This window comes from Anomalospiza imberbis, chromosome 10 (genome assembly GCF_031753505.1).
Source record: "Anomalospiza imberbis isolate Cuckoo-Finch-1a 21T00152 chromosome 10, ASM3175350v1, whole genome shotgun sequence".
NCBI lineage: Eukaryota > Metazoa > Chordata > Aves > Passeriformes > Viduidae > Anomalospiza > Anomalospiza imberbis.
The window spans coordinates 12,727,072-12,745,322 of NC_089690.1; the positions used below are offsets into that span (position 1 = coordinate 12,727,072).

At 37.9% G+C, this 18,251-nt stretch overlaps 1 protein-coding gene across 14 annotated transcripts in view; it reads left to right on the forward strand.

Annotated features, from left to right (window-relative positions):
• DLG1 (discs large MAGUK scaffold protein 1) overlaps nucleotides 1-18,251 on the forward strand; it is a 144,900-nt gene that overhangs the window by 5,583 nt on the left and 121,066 nt on the right. For all 14 annotated transcript variants that reach the window (XM_068200744.1, XM_068200728.1, XM_068200727.1 and 11 more), the window contains exon 3: nucleotides 9,193-9,359. In XM_068200744.1, coding sequence (XP_068056845.1) covers nucleotides 9,193-9,359 — 167 coding nt within the window. The remainder of the gene's footprint in view (nucleotides 1-9,192; nucleotides 9,360-18,251) is intronic.

Sequence of the window (18,251 nt, forward strand, 5' to 3'; positions counted from 1 at the left end):
TGCAATTTTGATGTGTTCACTGACTTTTGGACAAGTTTCCTAAGGCTTATACTATGGTTCTGCTTGCTTTGGTCTCCTTTGAATACACAGAAGTTGGTCAGTTTTACAGAAATTTGACTTAGGGTTGTGTTTACAAAGGTTGTTAAGTTCTTGATTACTTTCATCCAGCTGGAGGGAAGATAAATATTTTAGTTGGTGTCCAGATGACTGGAATGTTAGTTGAGTCATTGTTAGTATGTTTCTGCTGTGCAGTTTGTCTGAATGTCCCAGTCTTTGGAAGAACTTCATGTCTTACTCTTTAAGGGACTTAATAATAAGTTAAATAGTCTCATTGCTCCTCTTTTTTATTTTTTTAAGAATTACTTACTGTTTTGTATGTAGTACAGTTTGATAGCTAGCTTGCTTTTTAAAGTGTTTTCCACCCTGTAATGCATGTTTGTGTGACAGGGCAATGTATTGAATTTTTGGGATTAGGTGCTGCTTTTGGTAGCCTAAAATAGCAAGTAAGTAGTAAGTTGAGCAGCTACTGGTATGCAGATAAATAGTATTGTGGGAAAAGTTTATCCTTGTGGTATTTCAGTGACTGTGTATTCAGTGTTGAATAGCTGCACTGTAGAATATATCAATTGCAGTATTCTCTTCCCAGGGTTACCATTGAAAGGATCTGCTAACAAAAAAAAAAAAAAAAAAAAAAAAAAACCAACCAAAAAAACCCACAAAACAAAACAACAAACTTGTCAATAAATCTGCTGTTCATCCAGGGGCTGAAAAAACAGTAGAAATTTTGAATAATTGGTGTAGTTTCCAGGTTCTGGGAAAGTTTGCCCTCTGGCCTGTCCTTGCTTTATTTCCCATGTTCTTTCACCTCTTTTCCCTAGGTGTGCTGCCTACCTCCTCCCCTGCTTCTGTCTGTGTTCCTGGATTTGCTCCTAATCTCCCTCATCGTTTCCTTCAGTGCTGGGTACAGTGTAGAGGGAGGGGGAAAACATCAGAGAGGCTATTTGTCCTGATCTTAGTCCTGCTTCCATGGTGGTCCTAGCAGCAAGGGCAGAACATCTTGTTCAGGTCTGCAGCTGGGATGCCATGTGCCCCCTGTGCATCTCCTTTGCCTGTATTTTGGGAGATGGAGCTTGTTTTGGTGCAGGGGGGAAGGAATCTTCAAAGAAATTGAACTGTAGCAGCTGACTTGGAGTCTCCTGGCACAGATGGTTTCCTGAATTATAACTAGGCCAAATTTGCAAGATTGTTAAGAGACTGCAGAAGGTGTAGGGCTGACACTAGAATAACCTCCTTAGCTTCATGTTCTTTTCCCAAGTTAGGGGAGGCTCTAGAGCTCTTTGGTAAAGCTTTTATAGGAATCTTGTCATGTATGAGTATCTTCCCAGTCATGCCCTCAAAACAGCTGATTTATTTTGACTTGAAATGAAAAAGTCGGCCTAAGACAGAGGAGCAGCAAGGAGAGCATGTGAGCAAATTGTAAAAGCACTGCAGCTTTAGGTGGTTTTCAGAAACTTGTGTTAAAATTTGGCTGCAGGAGACACACCAGTGTTAGTGCTGGAGGAGATGCTACTCTGTGGCGCACCCAGCCTTGTGCTGCCACCCCTGCTAAAAACTACCTTGGAGCCTGAGCTTGCTGCAGGTAGAAGAAACCAATGCTTGTGCTCTCTCATCTGAGCAAAGCTATGCATCTGTATGGAGCTCAGCTTGGAGGGCTGAGTGAACTCATCCCAAAACTAGTTGGGTTTTTTGAATACATTTGTCTGCTGAGAAACATCATCAGTCCTATATATTGACATTATCTGGGGGACATACTACAAATAGGGCTTAATAGTGAGGTTTTTGTTGCCACTGAAAACAGTAGTAAATGCATCCCTTTAAGAAAAAATTACATGGTTGTAGTGGCTGCTGGTTTGCAACTGGTGTTGAGATATTTGGGGAGGGTGGATAGCTGGTAGTTTGGATTTTAGTTTGGATACTTGTTTGTTTGGGGGGGGGTGAGGAGGTTCTTGGGGTTTTTTTTTAGGCTTAGGCTGATGATTAAGTGTGCATGAGGCAATATTAAATCAGAAGGTTTAGACAGCAGAATATTCTGTCAATTTTCATCTGTGTGTCAGTTTTTCCTACCTTAATTCTGGACATAGAAGATGCTGTGGGTTTCTGAAGGAAAATTGGATAGAGACAATGTGAAGCACTTTTTAAGGAAAGACTGGATGTGACACACGGTATAGCTGACAGGATGGTGTTAGGTCATAGATTGGACTCAATCTCAGAGTTCTTTTTACCAACCTAATTGATTCTGTGAAGGTATGGTGAAGGAGGGATTAGTAAGCAAAGAGCAGAATATGAATGAGTACCTTGGAAAGTGTAAGTGGTCAGGCTGGTAAGGAGTTGAATTTGTGTGAGTGTAAAAAGCAGCTAGAGGAATAAAAGCAAACAATTAGATAAAGCACCAATTAATGAGAACTGGAAGTGAGAAGTGGAAATTTGAGGTAAACAAAGAAGTGTGTGCAGAAAGGATGTTCAAAGGATAGGACACCATTACTGAAGCTGGTAAAAGAGCTCGGGATCAGTAGCTGGATGCTGCAGCTTGTGGCAAAAGATTTTGTGGAACAGAATGTGTAATGAGAAAGCTGCACCACGAGTTGCTCCTTAAATTTTTAAGAAGTCTTGATTATGTGCATCAGTTCTAAAGAAGAAATAGATCCTCAAACAGCCAGCCCTGAAAGGGGCTTTACAGGGGTTGTGATGAGGCTGTTTTTCACTTCTCATAGTACAAATGCAAACATTTATTTTTGATCAGACAAGCACCATGACAACACAACCATTAAATACACAAAGAGAATGCTTACTTAACTGTGGTCATTGGCTTGGTAAATGGACATGACGCTTTTCTTGATCTTTGTATATCTTTGTTGATCACTAATTATGCACTTTTCGAATTGTGCTTTACTTGTATTAAATGGATATTCTTAGCTTGACATAGCAGATGAAGTAAGCATGCATGATTGAGCCTTCCTTGGAGTTAGTAGGAGTTGCTTTATGACTGAAGAATGAAAGTCTGTAGTGTTGGCAGACTCTTTTGCCTGTTCTGACAGTGATCATGGCTCTGTTTTGTCTATATTCGTTATGTTGGGCTGTTAAGAATTTGGCAGATACCATTTATCTCGAATTGTGCTGAACTGAAATAGCATGCTGACCTTTGTTTTTGTTCTAGTAGTTTTAAGACTTTAAGTTTTCAAGTGCTTTGGGTGCTTTGGCAGGAAGCCCTAAGAAATAAAGCTGTCTTTCCCTCCCCTCCTTGATTTAGAGAAGTACTTCATTTGTAATGGGAGAGCACCTTTTCCTGGACAACACACAGGTAGTCAAGTTCTTAACAAGCTTGGTTTTTTCAAATATGGGTAACATCATAAACAAAACCAGGCATTTGCATGTGCTCCATTTAGATGAACAAATGTCTGAGAAGAGGCAGACCAATGAGAGATGACCAAGGAATTGCTTACATGGACTAAACAGAGAAAGGTCAATTTCTAATGGAATTCATAAGCTCCTTGGTTGCTTGCAAGTCTGAGGGAGGGCAGTGGCTTTGAGAGGTTCTCCTGAACAAAGCTGGTATTGAAAAACATTGTGGTAAACTCTGTATGATGAAGCAAAGTTATCTAGTGCTTTGCTGACTTGCTGGCTTTGGCTGAAATTGGTTTGTTCTGCTGCTGAAGATCTATCAGGAAAGGAACACCTGTCGAGTGCAGGATATACTAAGTAGCTGAAGCATGTAAATCCTGGTCCTGCTGCCATGGAGAAGGACCTTGACAAGCTGAGGAAATGGGCTGACAGGAGCCTCATGGAGTCCAACAAGTAGAAATTCAGAGTCCAACACCTGGGTAGAGACAATGTGTCACCCAGGTGGAAAGCAGTGCTCCAAGAAGGGATGTGGTGGGCCTGGTGACAAAAAGTTGACCATGAACTATAAGTGTGCCTTGGGGCAAAAGGTGGTGAATAGTCTCCTGGGCAGCATTAGATAGCCAGCATTAGAATTGCCAGCAGGTAAACCCTCCCCCTTTGCATTTTAGAATGCAAAACATGAATTTAGATTTTATTTAAAAAAAATGAACAAACAGAAAACAAACATGAGCTTCCTAAATTAATTCTTGCTCATATGCAAAGCTGAGAACCTTCAGATGGGGAAGCAATTAATACAGCATACAGGGATTGTTAAATTCACATATATTTTGGTAGCAGTTTGCACCTTTGTGTTGCGCATGATGCAAGGACAGCAGTTCACGGTTTACATGGACAGTGTCCAAAGCAGTCTGTTGTAGTAAATGTGTTACTGTTTAAGTTCATGAAATGCTAAGCTTGTGTGGAATTTCCTGGCATTTATTTAAGAAAAACCATCTATAACCCACAAATGGTCAAGATGCTTAAGCTGTAAAAATGCAAAGCCCAAAACCAGTTGGTTATTGTGATCATTAAAGGAATGCTTTCAATTTAAAAAAGAATAAACCACAAGATCATTTAAGGTGCAAAGAACCTTTATGATCGAGTCCAACCTTTAACACAGCACTGCCAAGTCCACCATTAAACCATATCCCTAAGCACTGCACCGTCAAGTCTTTTAAAGTCTTTTAAACACCTCTTGGGACTCAAGCATTCTCCTGGACAGCCTGTTCCAATGCTTGGCAGCCCTTTCAGAGAAGAATTTTTTCATAATTTCCAATCCAAACCTCCCCTGGCACCACTTGAGGTCATTTCCTCTTGTCCTATTGCTTGTTACTTTGAGACAGACGCTCACCTCAACTACAGCCTTGTTTCAGGTAAATAGTAAATGCCAATGAAATTTAATTGTTTCCCTCTATACCATAATACAAAGGTTCAGTATCAGAAGTCTGAAACTAACATCATATAAAAAAATTTACATGGAGTTGCTTGATGCTTGCTTGAAAACCAGAATATATTAAAAGTTGGTCAGAAAAGAACAGGGAATGGGAGACTTGAGTGAAGGGAATCTTTCCCATGGAGGTGTGCAGTGTTGACTGTTTCTTTCTCCTTGCTGTTATGTTTTGTTGAGGTTATTGTTGTTTGCTGACATATTCTATGCTTCACTCTTCTCTACTGTGCAATTGCATTTGAATTTCTAGTATATACTGTGTATTTTATATATGCTGGATGTTCTTTTTTCTGTTACACTTGAACGTTTTTTGCCCAGTTCTCAGGGCTGGCTTCCTTTAACCAGTAATTAGCAGTTGCTGAGTTGTTTGTAGACATAAGACCTCTGATACCATTCTGAGTCTTTGTTTTCAAGGCCTCTGTCATGCTATGCCTTTGCTCTTCTATGCAGGTTTTTGTTCTGGGAACACAGGTAATCCATTCCCTACAGAATAACCCTTTTTTATTGGTATGTATTAACTGCTACACACACAAATGTGAATTTGTACATTCAGTCTGTATGTGTGGGTGTACTTGTATTCATGTACAGCTTTTAGTTCACTTTGGACAATTGTGTGATGTAACACTGAATGATTTCATATATACATATATTTATGTATACTATTTATGGTACATATGTAGCAAATATTTATTTGTGTGTTATATAAAAAAAAATATTTATAGAAATAGGCGTTAGCTCACACAGTTAGTTGTCTGAAGCGAAGTAAAAGCCATGCAAGTTAGATGAGTCACCTATCATCTGGTCTTTAGATAGTTGATGGTAGACTTGGACAGGCTAAAACAAAGCTCTGGGCAGGCCAGGACAAGTGCAGAGGCCTGGTTATTCACTTAACACAAGGCCCACGGCCTGTTATCAGCAATGCCTTGTATGTAGGGTTACACCATTCCCTTAAGAAAATGCTGTTATAGGTATCCCATCTTTCACTCACAAAGTTACATTTATCAAAAGGTTCATGCATAAGTGAACACAATGAGATTTTTTAGAACATGCACTGACCTTAAGTTATCCTGATTACAAGTACTCCCCAATGAATATATAGCAAAAAGTAGCAGACACTGCACATGTCTGTACAAACAATAAGCAGAGGCCTTATGCTTGATTTCTAAGGAGCAGGGAAGAACTTGATCTTAAAGAGTGGTGTCATGTTGCTGGTTGGAATCCTTGTCCTTGGAGGCAGATTCTTTAGACAGAATTGATGTAGTCCCTTGAAGGGCCCTCAAATACTCTTTAGAAAAGAAAAGAATTAGGTTTTGTAGTTATGCTGTTCTTTTAATTACTGTGTTGTGGTTTTTAGTGGATCTTCCTTGTAAGGTGGATCTTCCTTGTAAGGTGGATTTGAGTTTCAGTTTGTATTTGGCAGATAACTCTTGTTTGATTTAAAAGTGAGCAGTTTCAGCTTCTGGTGTATCATGTTACTGGTAAACAAACCTGTTCAAAGAACAAAACTGAGATGGGCGGAGAATATGAGAAGGGGCAAACAATACACCAGCAAACTTCTTTTAGAATAAAAAACCCCAGTTTGTCACCATTCCTCAGCTCTTCACACTACTAATAGGCTAAGAAATATAATTTTCTTTTGCGTAGGAGTCCTCCATTGCAGAACTGGTGGTCTGTCACTTGCTTTGTATAGGCTTTTATTCTTTGTGCTGTCATCAAACATATTTCTGATTTGGCTATTTAATGTGGTTTTACTTGTAGGCAGTCCAAATTCCAGGATGGCTTTCTCTGTTGCCTACCATTCATCACTTTTTGTCACTTTGGATTCTTAAAACTCTGGGCTCCTATTTTTCAAGTTTCAGCTGTTCTTTTAATATTCCCCTCTAGTTTCTAAATGTTCCCATCTGTGTTTCCTGTTAGTGTTGTGTGATACCTGGCTTGAGTCAGCTTTCTCTAACTTAGTTTGAGATATAATCTCTCTTGGAATTAATATGGGAGAAAAATGCTGTAATATAAAAATAGCACATCCTAGCTTGAAGAGGGACTCTGACCATAAATACAACTAAAACTTAGTATTTTACTACCTGCTATTTGTAATAATTAGAAAAATGTTAGGACTTTTGATATGCTAATGCATTGACACATCAGTAATGTGTTCAGTACATATTCAAGTGTGTTGAAATATTTTTGTGAACTGATATATAGCTGTAGACAATAAGAAGGGATTTTTAGGTTTAATTTAGTATGGTCTAGGTTTCTGGCTTTATAAAAGTGCAGTCATCAGCTTTTATTCTTGCGGACCTAATGTGTTTAGGGTTCATAGGTGACTTGCCTATACTTGTACATACTTAATGTTTGCATTCTGAATAGTAAAAATGGAAACTTTTTTTTTTAGAAGGTAGATATTATCATATAGACACCAAGTTTCTAGAAACTTTGTGGATTTGGAGCAACTCCAAGATAAACATAAACTAATCCCCTCATTAAGTGGTGCATATTATGTCTTGCCATCTTTCAATAGCAAGTCTATTGCGGTGTCCTCAGTGGAGAAGTGGAGGTGAGGTATGGGAAATGCTGTGCTTTTTGAAATAAGAGTTGTGCAAGAGGAATAAACGGCCACCTCCTCTGGCAGGGACTTAAAAGAATAGTAGCAGAATTGAAAATCAGTGTCCTAGATTTCTGTTGCAAAACAGTTGCACAAATAACCCCTTCCCATAAATAATGTAGCGATCTTTCTGGCTTGGTTGCTGTGGATTGCAGCTATAGAATCAACTTAAACCACTGCCTATTTTAATACACAAAGTACTCTCTGTCAGGGGGGAAAAAAAATCTTTACTGGGTGTGCTTGATTGATGTATTGATGTTAATGCAGCTATGAGACAAATTTGCAACTGAGGGAGCTAATGTGAAAGATAGATTTAAAGGCAATTTGTATCTCTTAGGCTGCTTTGCTCCTGTATATCTAGGTCACTTAACGTCTTCTGCAACCCTCATGGCTCTTTCTTCCAATCAGCAGCACTAATAGCTAGTATAACTTTAAAAATTAATGTAAGCTGTTGGGAGGAATTTGACTCTTGCTCAAAGGAAAGATACAAATGGAATTTGAGAATTTCAATTTTCTGAACTGGTAGAGAGCAGAAGTACAATGTCTGTAAGAACACAGAAGACTGGAATGCCAGCAACAGTAGTCACAACTTTTAGTTGTGTGGTCTTTCTTTTGTGGGGTGGCTCTATAAAGGAATTGGTTATTGTGTCTCTGTTACTGACTCTGGGCTGTTGCTGGAAAGCTACAGAACTGCAGCTTAGACTCCATACTCTTGGCCGGGTCTTATTTCCTTTGGCTTACTCTGCTTGTATGTTTATCTTCTATGAAGTTGGTGCAATTAAAAATCAAGAGTTTGCAAATCTGTTTAGCAGATTTTTGCTTTGATTAAGAGACTAAAAGCTTTACAGGACTTCTTCATGTGTTTGCTCTTCCCTTAGCCTATACCTTTTCTGATTTTTTTAAAAATGTGTGTTTATGGATGTGATTGCAGTTGTGGTAGCAAGTTTGATACACCTATACTTTATAGGAACACCTTTGGTGCTGCTTTATAGTGTCTTATTTTTATTGATGCTTCATGGAATGAGTAGGATGTCAATAAATAATGTAATACAGCCAAACTTTTGTTTCCCAGAAGTTTCCATCTGAGTCTTCAGGGTTATAGAAAAAGCTGTTAATTAGTTCATAACTATGACTTGTAATTCATACTGTTAAGTTTCATCCTATTTCTGGTACTTAGATTGAAAAAGCAGATGACCTATCCTCATCAATTTTCCCTTTCCTAACTTCTTGCAGCTTTTCTCTCTCTCTTGCTGTTTTCATCAGTATACTTCTATTTCTGTAGTCATTTAATTGAAACGTGTACAAAATAGACCTTCTAATATTGCCCTTGAACAGTAGATTTCAGCTAACCAAAGGCTACATTAGTTGAAATTATGTATACCAGAACTTGAAACAGACACACGTCCCTTCCACTATTCTGCTGCAGTTATTTCATGTGCTTCTGCTGCTCATGTTATTTCATGTGCTTCTGCTGTTCCTGCTGCAGCTTGTGCTCCTGGGGTCGGTGGCAGAAGCCCAGAGTGAGTGGGACAGAGACGAGCTGTGTGTGCGGTGGGGGAGGTTCATGTGATCGTGGTGATCCCTGTGAATTTACCCACGACAGATGAAGCCATATCTCATTTGTTTTGCAGGAGGAAGATGTCGTTAAAATCAGAATGTTAGAGTAACTATCAAGCCTAACAACTATTTTTTTTTACATGTTTAGATATTCAAGAATTTTATGAAGTGACCTTATTGGACAATCCAAAATGCATTGATCACTCTCAGCCATCTGAACCAATACAGCCTGTGAATACCTGGGACTTCTCCAGCCTTCCAAGCACAACAGTGACATCAGAAACATTGCCGAGCAGCCTTAGCCCCAGTGTAGAGGTATGAGATAGAAATCTTATTTTCTTCTTGAGACTATTAGTTCAACATTGTTCTCTAAGTTTCCTTTATTTTATAAAATATTAATTTTCAAAGAAAATGTACATTATTAAGATCAATAGTCATAGGGGATTTAATGATTGAAATGTTTAATAACATGTATGCATTTTGCTTAGTCAAAAATTTATAAACTCGTTTGTCAAATGTACCATTAAGTGACCATTACATTGGATTTATGCTTTGATTTTGGAACCTCGCTGACAGGTTTAGTATGCTTATACTCATCCATACTTGTGACTCTTGAGTCATTACTTCATTAATTATTTGGGAAATCTGAGGCTGTGTCTTTCTGATTAGTAATCTTTTTAGTCTGATCATAAGAAATTCTGTTACTTCTTTATCTATGCTCTGGAAGGACTTGTTTTTGAAAACTATATGCAGCCAGTTGTCACTAGTGAGTGGTGAGAAAAATGATCAGGAAAATGCACATTGATGTCCATTTTTCACTAAAACAAATTCTCCCTGCTCAGGTTCAACTTAAAATGTTCCTTGAATATTTTCACATCACAGCTATTATTTGTCCCCAAAGAGGTGAACCTAGTTTGAAGTGTGCCCTGGAAACTGACAGCACTAGAAAAGTGTGTGAATTTCTCAGTAACTGAAGGCAATGTGCTTTGCTGATCCATTTTCATGAAATGATTGTAGAGCTCAGGAGGAGCACTGGGAGAGATCAGCTGAAGGACTGGAGCTGCAGCTTGTAGGGAAGCTTGGGAACTTGTACTGCTCAGCAAGATAAAGCGGCTGGGATGCCTTTATGAGTGAGCCTTTATCAGGGGCTGTTGGGACTGTGGAAGAAGGTTCACTTAGCTGCAATCATAAGTGTGTGATGTGCTAATGAGCTTGTACAGTTAAAAAAATGCTTGTGCTCATTCTAGCTTTTTTCAAATCTGTCATATTGAAGCTAATATGAAATATATCAGAAATGCTTTAAAGGAAACAGTAGATGAAATCCAAAACTTGTATTCTTTTGGAAAGTAAAAAATGACCAGTGGATAAAAGGTCAGCCAAGCCAGGGGCATGAATTATATATTGCAAAGAACAGCCATTTAAATATCTTTACATGAGAAAACTCAGTAGCCTAGGCATATTGTATTTTTCAGGTTTGTTAGTAATTGAACACTGAGGAATTAAAATTCTAGTTGGACTTGCAATGTGGAATAGATTATTTTCTTTGATTTTTTGTGAATCTTGGTAACACAAGATTATTATTAAAATTTAAATTGTATGTTTCTGTGGAATCTATTACCTGAAATTGCATAGAGAAGGCCACTGTCACCACAGTCACCTGAATGAATTATCATGTTTGGAGGAAATGGGGTAATGCTAGGGTATATGAGAAATAGCATGGAAAAGGCCATTGTGATATTTGCCTGTATGCCATCATCTAAATCTAAGGCTTAGAGCTGTGGAATATCCCTTCCTGCAGGTAATGTGGGAATGGCATCTCTTAGAAGTGGGAACAAAAAGGAGCTGTAAACAGGAGGGTAGGCAAGGAGAGGCAAAGCTTATGTTGTCTACTGAGCTGTTTTGAAATAAGCTGGTTCTAATTTATTCCATGTTTGCATGTACAGGGCATGTAATGAGGCAAATTGAGAGTAATTGCAGTTGCTCTTAGTCGTGGTGGATGGATTAAGTTCCTGAAAATGGCAAAACAGAATACAAAAGAGTAAGGCAAGAGAGGGGGATTTAGGATTAACTGGTATAGGGAATGATTCTACAGTTTTTTGGTAGCTCCTTGAAAGTCGTAAATGAGCCAAATAATAGCTGTCATAGTTATTAATGGCAGTTTTGTCAAGCAATTTTTCTACTGTGGTAATAAGTCTTCTGGTAGGAAGAAACCATAAATATGATAAATTCTGACTTGAGTAGAGCTTTTGGCATGGTTTAAGAGGTCAAAACCTCTTATTTATCTTTTGAGATAATGTATCAGTTAAAGTTTTTCAAAAAATGCATCCTAGTTTGGGGTATTAATGAAAACATTCTGATTAAATTAGAAATTGAACCATGGGAAGAGAACTTTATGTTGCTGCTTCACCAGCTAAGACTAGAATGAAGCCATGGGAAGTTGAAGTAATTAATGTTTTACATTTTTGCTAAACTAATGGAAGTTAAATAGTTAACAATTGGTTTCTCAGAAAAGGTCTGGGTAATTTCAGAGTCTTAAGGTGAGTCAACCATGGCATGTTAATAGATTAAAAGAACACATTATTGGCATAAGTATGGTGTAAAACTCTTCTGTTCTACTTGGTCTACATAAGGCTTTGCTGGAGATACTGCCAAATTTGAGGTACCATGGTGTGAAAAAGATGTTTAATTTCAGTGCTTAGAAGAAATTGGCATGGAGGATCTAAAGCCTGGAAAGAAATGAAGATGGGCAAGGTTTGGTGCTGCTTGAAGGAATTGAACACTTAATTGGGAAAGAAAAGTTTCCTGTATTTATAAAATGTGAAAAAGATAATATTTTGATCTTATTCAAGATGTGCTAGACTTACACTATGGAAATAGACTTACAAAAGCATTTTAAATATTTTCCTGAGCACCAGAATAGCATAGTACATGGCCAGTCTCCCTTTTTGAAAGTCTTTTGAGGCAGCATTATGGTCTTAAAGGGCTTAAATGTTTTGGGGATTTTTTTCATCCCTGTAATGCACCTAGGAACAGTGTAATGTAATTGAGGATTCATGTCCCTACCAAAACATTTTGTTGTTAGTAAATATACTCCAAATTCTAACAGACTGGGCTTGAAGCACATATTTGCTGCTCTGAGTTTTGTCTTATGATGTTGCCACTGTAGGATGTTTTCTGCTTCCCCTGCAGGAGAAACAGAGTTCTGAAGTGGGGAATAGTGTGTGATATTAAATCCAGGCTTTGTGATTATTCACTCCCAGCCCCCTGCAGAAACTGTTTCCAGCCCTATACAAGTGCCTGTTGTCCTTGGATCTTTCTGTGTTGTAGATGAAGGTGTAACTTAATTACAAAGCTGCATCTTTAGTTTTTTTTCTCATGTGCATTGAACTGCCAGGAGCACTAGGCCTTGTCCTTGACACTGCACCAATGACACCAGGCACATTCTCATGGCAAGGTCACTAATGCACTGAAAGGAAGAATAGCTTGATTTGGGAAAGCTCACCAGAGATGTGAGTGTCTGTTCTCAGCTGCACTGTTTTCTTCTCCCGTCCAGTCTGGTGGCCATGCTGGTGATACCTAACAGAACCTGATATGGTGTGGATTACTTTATTTTTCCAAGTGGCCTGGACTTGAACATTTATGACAAAGTCACCTGTCTTCCTGCATATTTTTTGTCTTGAGTATAATGTGAAAATCACAGTTGTTTGACCTTCAGTATATGAAGGTCAGGTTTTAGATTTACTTCTAGTATTTAAAAACATAGCTGCAAATATTGATGCTGATTCCACTTCATGTGAAACTGAAAGCAAGCTTTTCTCCCAGTCTCTGTCACTCACACTAAATGCTACCTTGTATTTCATTAGTTAGAATACTGTTTCCATGTTGAGTTGGAAGGTGAACAAATTTGAAAAATGGTAGTTTGGCATTGATTTCATTTTTGTTCTTCTAGTATATCTGAATGTCTTAGTTTAGCTTTCAAATAAATACGAAAATTGTTATGTAAACTTATGTACGTTTTTATCGACCTTAATTCTTTCTTCTTCAATGACTGTTCTTTTTCCTTTATATACCTGCTAGGCAATACTTTTCACTCAATATTTTAAAATTTATTTAAAATTACAAGGAGAAATTCTCATGTATTCACAGTTTATATTGCACATACTTGCTATGTATGTTATGTGAAAATTTATGTTTTAATGCTTAATGCATTTTGGTTTCAGTAATGCTTTTTTAAGCTACTTAGGATATTTTTTAAAATTGATTTATTATTTGGCTTTAATAAACCCGAGGGCATTATAATTCCAATACAGCATGTGTTTAATCGAGTGATTTGTTTTGCTTGCTGAAATTTACAGGAGACTGAGGGGGACTTGGGCTTAGTATATCTGATTTTGTTCATAGCTAGCTTTTAAAAAATAAATTCTCACTTTTCAGACTTTCAAGGCTGCTGTCCAGTTCAGCATTAGATCATTAACCAGACACAGGCAGATTGTATGCACTTTGAGATTATTTTAACTCTATTCTGTGTCTTGCTAGGCTGGTGAGCCCGCAGGTGATACGAATGGAATGGCTTTTTTCTTGCTCGGACATTGTTAGCCTTTGAAGGAATGTATTTCAACCCTTTTTCTTTTATCTTGCTGATATTTTTTTTGCTGTAGTTACTGTGGGCCAAATGAATATTCTTCCAGCTGACACGTCAGTGGTATATGTGAGTTGCTTGAGAGTGGGAATATAATGCCCCCCTAAAGAGATTAAGGATTGAATTACAAGAACTTTCTACACAGCTGACTTTGAGAATGACTTTTTAGCAATGTGTGCTTGTGTATATACATAGAATAGTGGTATACAAGCTTAGGTTGCCTGAGGACTTCTCATGGCACGTAGCCTACTTCTGTTTTTTCCTTCCTGCTCCTGATCCAAAGACTGGAGTTTGAAATCCCCATAGGTTGTGTATTAGAGAAAGTTGGAACTACAGATTGCAAGTTTTCCTGCTCACAGCAATCTGTTTTCTTTTCCATGCTCTATATTTCTTGGAACGTTATTTAACAGTTTTATTAGTTTCAATCTCCAGTACAAAATGATGGGTGAAAAAAAAAAGAGTGATAAAGCAGGAAAGGAATGTTAATCCTTTCAGTACTAGAAACTAGTTTAAAAAACCAAATGTATGCGATCTGAAAAGAACGAATGGTTCATCCCTTTCCTTGTGTACATTAAATACTGGGCTCAAGTGTGCCTGGCAAAGCGAGCAAATGCGAAAGGGGATGTCGGCGCTGTGCGAGAGCAGAGCCGCTGGCTGCGATCTGTGCTGCCATCTGTAGGCGGGACACTGCTGTTTGACAGGCACGGGGGGGACATCTATGACCTAATGGAGTAGCCTATGTATGCTAAGGGAATAGTCTCGTGGCATTGTTTTTTATCTTTCAATCCGTAGGATTTTTCTTAGTATTTTAATTGTTTTAAACCAGAGAAGTTAAGATCTTTGCTGTTTAGCTTGAATTTAAAAGTAGCCAAAATAATTTGATTTTAGATGTTGGAAAAAACCCACTGAACAATGTCTCAAAGGAAATTTTTTGCTTTAGGACACGGAACTCAATCTGGAGGGTCTCACAGTTGCATGAGGACACCTTTGTATTTAGTGGGTAATGGTGTCTGAAGGACTTTGGTCTGATCTGTGGTTGTCCCATCGATCTGCACGTGCCTATGTGTTTAGTGTCTGGCATGGAGAAACTGCCTAGCTCATTCTCTTCTAGGGCCTTTTGCCAAATTCATTTTTCATACAAAGAAAGCAAAAGAGGAAATAAGGAAACAGCTGACAGGTCTGCAATTTCAGCTAAAATTTGATGCCAAGGCAGAGTGGAAAGGAGACTCGCTAAACATCTTGCAATTACAAAATAGCTCAGTATCACCTATGAGGTGTGAAGGATTTTGACCAGCTAAGTCTTGAAAATCTCAAGAACTGGAAATGCAAAACTTTTCTGGTCAGTCTGTTCCAATGCTTGACTATCCTGATGGTGAAAAAACTTCACCCCATTTTTGATTGAAATTTACTTCAATTTATTTGTAGTTTCTAGGGCTTTTCCATCATGCAACATGGACTTGGCTTTGTCTTCTGGCTAACCCCAGTGTAGGTACTGGAGGGCTGCTTTTAGGTTCTGAACTCTTTATCCAAGCTTAAGCAAGCCCTGTACCCTCACCCTCTCTTTAAGGGTCAAGGCTTCTGAAAACTCTCTCACCATCTAATGGCCCTCTGCAGAGCTTGCTCCAGGTTATCAAAATCCTTGTATTGAGACCTCAAAATGGAATGCAGTGTTCTAGATGCCCTACTTGAAGTGCCAAGCTAAGGGGAATAATAGTTATATGTTACTACTGGCTGTGTTTCTGTTAATGCAGCTCCTGTTCACCTCCTTTGCTGTTAAGGCCTGCTGCAGGCTTGTGTTCACTTTGCTCAGAATCTGTCAATGTGAATATTTTGAAAAGGGATAAAGTTAAACTAACCTCATTTTCACCTCCAATATGGGAGTTGTCTTTGTTTACAAACAGTAATGTCTTCATAAACTTTTTAAAATTGTGATAGTTTTGTATAACTTCTTAATAGGATAAGCAGGTGTAGTCTGGAGGAATGAATTTTGTATGTCTGGTTCCTCGTGCAATGAAAAAATCTGTGTTTAATCAGTAGCAGTTTGTATTCAGAATGCAATGGTACCTTGAGCAGTTAGTCAGGATCTTAGTGAAAGTCTTGTGAGGAGATACATGCATATGTAGAGTACATTATTAAAGTGCAGGATGCTCTAGTTTTATTTTTCTGTTTCTGAATTTTAACTCCAATATCTTCACCTTCCCCTTACAAAGTTATTCTTACCTGTTGTATTAACAAGCTGTTCCAGTGAAAATCTCTGACCTGTTGTACTATGTTCAAATACCTTCTTTGCCTGAATATTTACAAAGATTCAGTATTGGTTAGCTTGATGATATACTATGTCTGATTGTTGTGCTCCTTGTTATTGTACTGGTCCTTTATGCCTGTATCTGTATGTGTGTATTGCCCATTATTTATATCAACTCCTTCTCTGCACACATAATGTGCTTGTTTTATTTCAGCAGCTAGGATAGTCCTGGGCTACTCAGGAGCTTCATTGCTTTCTCTGTGTTAACTTTACAGTGAGGAAATGGTATTTGGCTTGCTATATATTTTGCCTTCAAATCTTGAAATCCAGGCTGTTTGTACAAGGAAAAGAATGTAAGTCTTGAACCAAAGCTGAAAAGGTCTTCCAGGGGCAGGCTTCTGATCAAAGTGAATTCAAAAGCAAATAAACGAAATCCAGATGCTCAGTTCAGGATGTATACACAAGCAGTAAAACTCTGCTGTTTCTAAATTTCTCAATTTAGAAGTAAATAGAGAACTTACAAATTCACTTTTTAAAAAATCCAATTTTTTTTATAAACTTTTAATAATTACATCTTGCAGCCAGATTCAAAGGTAGCTATATAAATTATGACATCTTATTCTTTAGTGCTTTCTTTACTACAGTAGCTGAGAAAATGCTTGCAGATATGATAGTGCTTGATCTTTACTGAGTCTTTGATATGTCTCCTCAAATATGCTGAGGTTGGGCATTTGACATTCCCTTGCGAGGCTGAGCTGAGCCTGCTTCTCTGGTTACACCTGTGACAGCTCTGTGTTGTGTGGCTTTTCTCATAGAATCCAAGAGCAAATTAGCATTTAAATAACCACATGCACTTTTAGATTTGTGGATAGATGAAGAAATTATTCATCTGCAAAAGCAGTATTTTCCAAAGCATTGTTCTCATTTGCATGATTTATTTCTATGCATAGTTTATCTGTGCGTGGATTTTCCTTTATTTAGTTATCTGGTGGCTTTGTAGATAGAATCTGCCACACTGGAAAAAGAATAAGCCTGTGAAGGTACAAAAAGTGACTGCCAAACATAACCTGAAAGAATTCATAAGTAATTAAAGGAAAGAAAAACCCATCTCTTACTTTTGTGTGAGAAAGAGAATCATCCTTTGTTTTTTTAATGTTAATATCACAAATAGTGGTGAATGGAAATGCATTTTTGCCTCTGGCCAAGCTGTATAGAGTAGTTGTTACTGGTTGTTACTGAGATCACTTGGAGCTGACAGGGCAGAAAGATTTATTTTTAATACAAATGAATGACATTGAAGAAATCACAATGTTTCTCACAAATTCAGTAGATTCATAGTTATTTTAATGACTAACAGCACTGTGTGAAAATGTCTTACTCTTCAGTGTGTGAAAGGATGACTTTTCACGCATTTCATGATTATGATTCAAGTTTTGATGTGTTCTTTAATATCTTTCTGTTCCTTCTCAAAATACAATTTAAAGGAAAGACAGTTCTAAGTTATTTTATGAAATTGTTTAATTACAGTAGCTTTACTTCTGGATTTTTTACCTATATCTCATTTAGAAAAACTTTCTTCTGATCTCCATAATTTACACATACTTGCTCATTCAAGGAGTTTTATGATTTGTTTTCAAAAAGCTGTATTTTTTTCCTTATGAAAATGCTAAACCTCCTGAATGTTTGAGTCTTGGTCAATATTTTTTTAACATTAATTTCTTCTATATACAGTATTTCTAGTGAAAAGGCTGCAGAAATTGCTTTTGGGCTAGGAAATACTTTTTTAATGCATAGTGCTCTTATCTTTGAGTGCTTGTCTCTCTGTACACTATATTTATGAAAATGTGTATTACTGTTTGCCACAAAATCTTTTGGTCTACTGGTATGGAATTTTTTCCCCTGTGTGTGGACATTGTTAGCTGAAGATGGGTCTTGAGAGAACCATGTACAGTTACCAGAAGGACTTTTAATCCATCATAGTGGTGCAGTGCTTGGTAAAGGGCTCGAATGTACCTTGGTTGTGCATCCTGCTCTGATTTGTGCAGTACATACGTTGCTGCATTTCAAACACACTTGTTATGAGAAGACTTAAAGTGTTTGGGGTGTCTGTTCATGATGAGCAGCTTGATCACAAATCCTCAGCAAAGAAATGCCTTTTCCTCACCTCTCTGGATAGGGCTCTTGTACATCTCATAGTCTGCATTGGAGCTTGAAGGAAGTGCTTGCTGTGACAGGACTAATGGGTCTTGGCTCTTGGAAGGGTGGTGGCAAGTGGAAGAGGAGAAAAATGATTCGATAATGACCCTTAGTTCTAAAAGTATCC